The sequence below is a fragment of the Austrofundulus limnaeus genome, unplaced genomic scaffold (genome assembly GCF_001266775.1).
Source record: "Austrofundulus limnaeus strain Quisiro unplaced genomic scaffold, Austrofundulus_limnaeus-1.0 Scaffold17, whole genome shotgun sequence".
In the NCBI taxonomy this organism is placed as follows: Eukaryota; Metazoa; Chordata; class Actinopteri; order Cyprinodontiformes; family Rivulidae; genus Austrofundulus; species Austrofundulus limnaeus.
This window is the reverse complement of record NW_013952419.1, coordinates 2179208-2183061: the sequence shown is the minus strand read 5'-3', so window position 1 is coordinate 2183061 and position 3854 is coordinate 2179208. Positions and strand designations below refer to the sequence as shown.

General features: G+C 40.9%; 1 protein-coding gene across 1 annotated transcript in view; it reads right to left on the bottom strand.

The window, feature by feature from the left end:
• rab38b (RAB38b, member of RAS oncogene family) overlaps positions 1–3382 on the bottom strand; it is a 7016-nt gene extending 3634 nt beyond the window's left edge. Inside the window, exons 1-2 of the mRNA XM_014003238.1 lie at positions 3005–3382; positions 1547–1824 (exon numbers count right to left, since the gene is read on the bottom strand). Of these exons, the coding sequence (XP_013858692.1) occupies positions 1547–1824; positions 3005–3233 (507 nt within the window). The 5' untranslated portion in view covers positions 3234–3382. The remainder of the gene's footprint in view (positions 1–1546; positions 1825–3004) is intronic.
• Between the last annotated feature and the right edge of the window lie 472 nt (positions 3383–3854).

Sequence of the window (3854 nt, the reverse complement as noted above, 5' to 3'; positions counted from 1 at the left end):
ATACAGCATTTTTCTTGTTTACATGAATGTTTTTTTTCTTTTGTTCTGAAGTGTAAAAATAATAATTACAAAAATTGCAATTTGCTATATATTTTTAGTCACTGGCCAGAAAAGCCTCCCTTCAACAAACTCAAACTGGCCCACGGGCCACCAGTTGATAATCACAGTGGTAGCATGTTTTTTCAGCTCAGAACACTTTTTATCAGTGAGTCAAGGAGCAGAAATAGCTCTTTTGACAGTAAAGGTTGCAGACCCCTGTTCTAGATGATATACAGCAAGTGGAAAAGAAGTACACCTTTTTAAATTTTCATTTAAAACTTATGTATTCCTAGAAGGAAAGCTGGTTTCTGATTTAAACAATACCAAAGGAAAAGGTGAGTACATCTGTTTGTAGCTGCCTGATCCAGCTGCCTTGGGCTGCTCATCATAAACTTTGACCTTTCAGAATGTTGAGTCCTGATGCCAAGAGAACGGCTGCTCCAACACATCCGTGTCAGCAGAGGATGGGTGCATGAAGACAACTTTTAACAGCCTTTACTGCTGAATCTAAAGTCCTACAGGGTGTTTGAATAGGAATGTGCAACARAATGTATTAATTCTGCTTTGCAAAGTAAAACAAAACGAGTGTAATAAGAAGTACAATTTATACCAATAACTTTTATTGGTACTTGACCCTATATCAAGTTCAAGGACTCCAAAGCGCTTTGCACTACAGTCATTCACCCATTCACACATTAATATTGTTAACAAGAGCCATGCAAATTGTGCAGAAAAATAAAAACTAAAAGTATTTGACTCTGGCATTGTTTCAGAAATGAGCACGGCGCACACAAATGGACATGGTCCATGTTTATAATTTTCTGCATCTTTGCATTTGTGTGAACTGTCTTTTGGTTGACAGCTCAGTGAACTGCAARCTCATGATCATGAATAATCCATCTTATCATGTTTCGAGCTTTCAGAATCACTGGTTCCATAACATTATCTGGAAAGCTGAGTTAATCTTTCTTGTACTATGGTAACTAAGGTTGGGAAATATGGATGAAAAATAAATTACGATTAGCTTTTCATTTCAGTATGTAGATCATTTTTGATTTGTTTTACCTATTTGAAATAAGGACCAGGAGAAAAAAGCTGAWTAATTTTGTCTGGTGATTAAACTGGTGATTTCCTCTTTCCTCTTTTATCCACAATTTCCTCTCGAGCTGTTGCACTCTTTTTCTCCTTTTACTGCACGTCGTTTTTTCTTATTTTTAAGCAGTTATGAGGAAAACATGAAACTGCTGCTGTGCATGTTACTCAGCAGGTTGTTGCTAGCTTACCAAAGAGTGAGKTAGTTGATGTCACCAACCTTGATGGGCTGTGAGAGGTCAAGCAGCTAAGAATGCTGTGCAGTGAAATTATTAAAATTCTATTGGACAAACTTTTTATTGATACTGATCATGTGTCTATYGTGATAAATATTGTTACTGAATAACTTTGAGCCCCTTTTCCAAACTCAAAATGCACCAAAAACAACACGCTACAACCATGACACAAGTCTCACCTTAGCKGAAGTCTCAAACCAGCCCACAAAGCCATAGTCTTTGCAGAACTGGTCCATCTTGATGCCATTGTTGGTCAGCTCCCTGCCCTGATCACACTTGTTAACCAGCAGCACCGTTGCGATGCTCTGTCCGTTAGTCAGCATCACTTTAGAATCCAGGTCCTCCTTCCATTTAATGACGGCCTCGAAGGTCGTGGGTCGCGTGACATCGAACACAATGAAAGCTCCCATGGCTTCACGGTAATACACTCGTGTCATGTTCCCAAAACGTTCCTGACCTGTAGTGAGCAAACACACACTCAGGACGCCTCATGCATTAGTTTGGCAACATACCCAGGCATGATTCTGATGTGAGACCTTCATTGTTTTCCCTTTTTTTTCCCGCAGAAAAACAGCTAACGCGGCTGGCATTAGGTCTGCAGTCAGCTGTGACAGCAATTCCATGAAGCAACACATTCCAGAGGTCTTACTGCTCTTAATGCTACTCATTTGTGTTTGGATGGAGATTTCATATAACCTGCAGCTTGAAGGCAGAGTGAAAGGACGAATGGTTTCTGAGTTCATGCATGTGTGCAAAGAAAATTGAAATTTGCTGCTGAATGAGGCGTTCGTTGTCAGCGGGGCATCCCCTCAGGTTGTCTGTGTAATATGAGTTCTCCATTGGTCTACAAATGAATGTGTAGGTGTGTTTCCTTTTCCCTGATCATCGCAGACCTCTGCAGTTTTCAAGGCGAAAATACGACAGAAATATTACGGAACGAGAGAGGCATCGTTTCCTTTTTTTTTAGCTTTGCTGGACGGACAAGAGGAAATGCAAAGTTGGCATGTCTTCCTTTTTTTTATGAAACAAGAAAGCTTTGATTGCTCTGGTGTGACAGGAAAACACAACACACGTGTTTCTTGAAACTGCACCATCCAATAAACCAAAAGTACAATTGTCAGCTGTTATTTGACCCGGGTGACATACAGTATAACAAATTTATTCTGTTATAAAACAAAAACTTTTCATGGCTTCGTGTGTTTGTGACCAAGCAATTCTCTGGTATTTATTTGTTTAGGCTTCATTCCTGAGACTAACTGACCTTTAGGTCTCCCTCAAACGGGCTTGAATCACATGCTGAAACTTAAAAAATAAATAAAATTAACTGAGGAAACAGTGTGCTGTTCTGTGTGTGTGAGTGTGTGTAAGAGAATACACTCTGTCAGATGTCCTCTCCAGAGTGACGCTGCATATTTACATTGTGCCTCATTACAAATGTGACACATTGCTGTTGGCTGAAAGATAAGTGTTATCAACCCAAACTATCAACTTTTAGGGAACTAAACATTACTCAGTAGTTTCACTTCAACACATTCCTTGTTCTTACACATTATATAGATTAAAGCCAGAACCAGTGCAGAATACAACCATCACACTCAGGACTGGTTAACTGGCTGAGAAATCATGAGTTTCTTCACCTGCGATGTCCCACAGCTGGAGCCGGACGGYCTCCGAGTCCCAGTTTAGGACTTTCAAGGCGAAGTCGACCCCGATCGTTGCCCTGTAGTTGGAGGAGAAGGTCTGGTGCACGTAGCGCCGTATGATGGAGGTCTTCCCGACCCCCAGGTCTCCGATAACCAGCACCTTGTACAGGTGCTCCTTCCGGAGAGGCTGCATGCCGTTGGAGAGGGACGTGTGATTGGTCATTTCCAACCTGTCGGAGTTCAGAGCTTCCAGGAAGTTTTTTTTATTTTTAAATAATTTTTCAAAAAAAAAAAAATTACTCGCTTTTACCGAGTGACTGTGTTTCGAGACTAGTGTGATCCCGTGTGTCTCCCTCTGGGTGAGCTGTGGATCCGCCCTCCTTGTCCTTGGAAGCTTGTGACTAAAGTTTWGCAGCGCGCGGAGGAGCTGCTGAAGGCGCGCTCCTGGCCAGTTCATCTGGAGTAGATATTTGCAGCTTACAGCTACTAATTGCTCTCCGACTGGTGTGTTAAGATGCAATGCGCTAAAAAAATGGTTTCTGAGCACTCATTATAACGAACAGTCACAATACACTGTAATGAACTTTACATGACATCTATGAATGAACTTAATTGGCATTTAAAGAGCCAAAACATTTACCAGCATTTTCTAAAACAGGAAATATGGGGGTGGGGGTGGGTTCCTGTTACCTAATTGCTTAATAAATRAACGGGGCATTCAAACTAATCTCATTGGGACAGCTGAAACACTTCAGACACACAGACTGTATATATAAAACACCATCTAACACTAACAAATCTGTAAAGTCGAGCCTGTTCCCAGAAACTGTAGTATATATATATA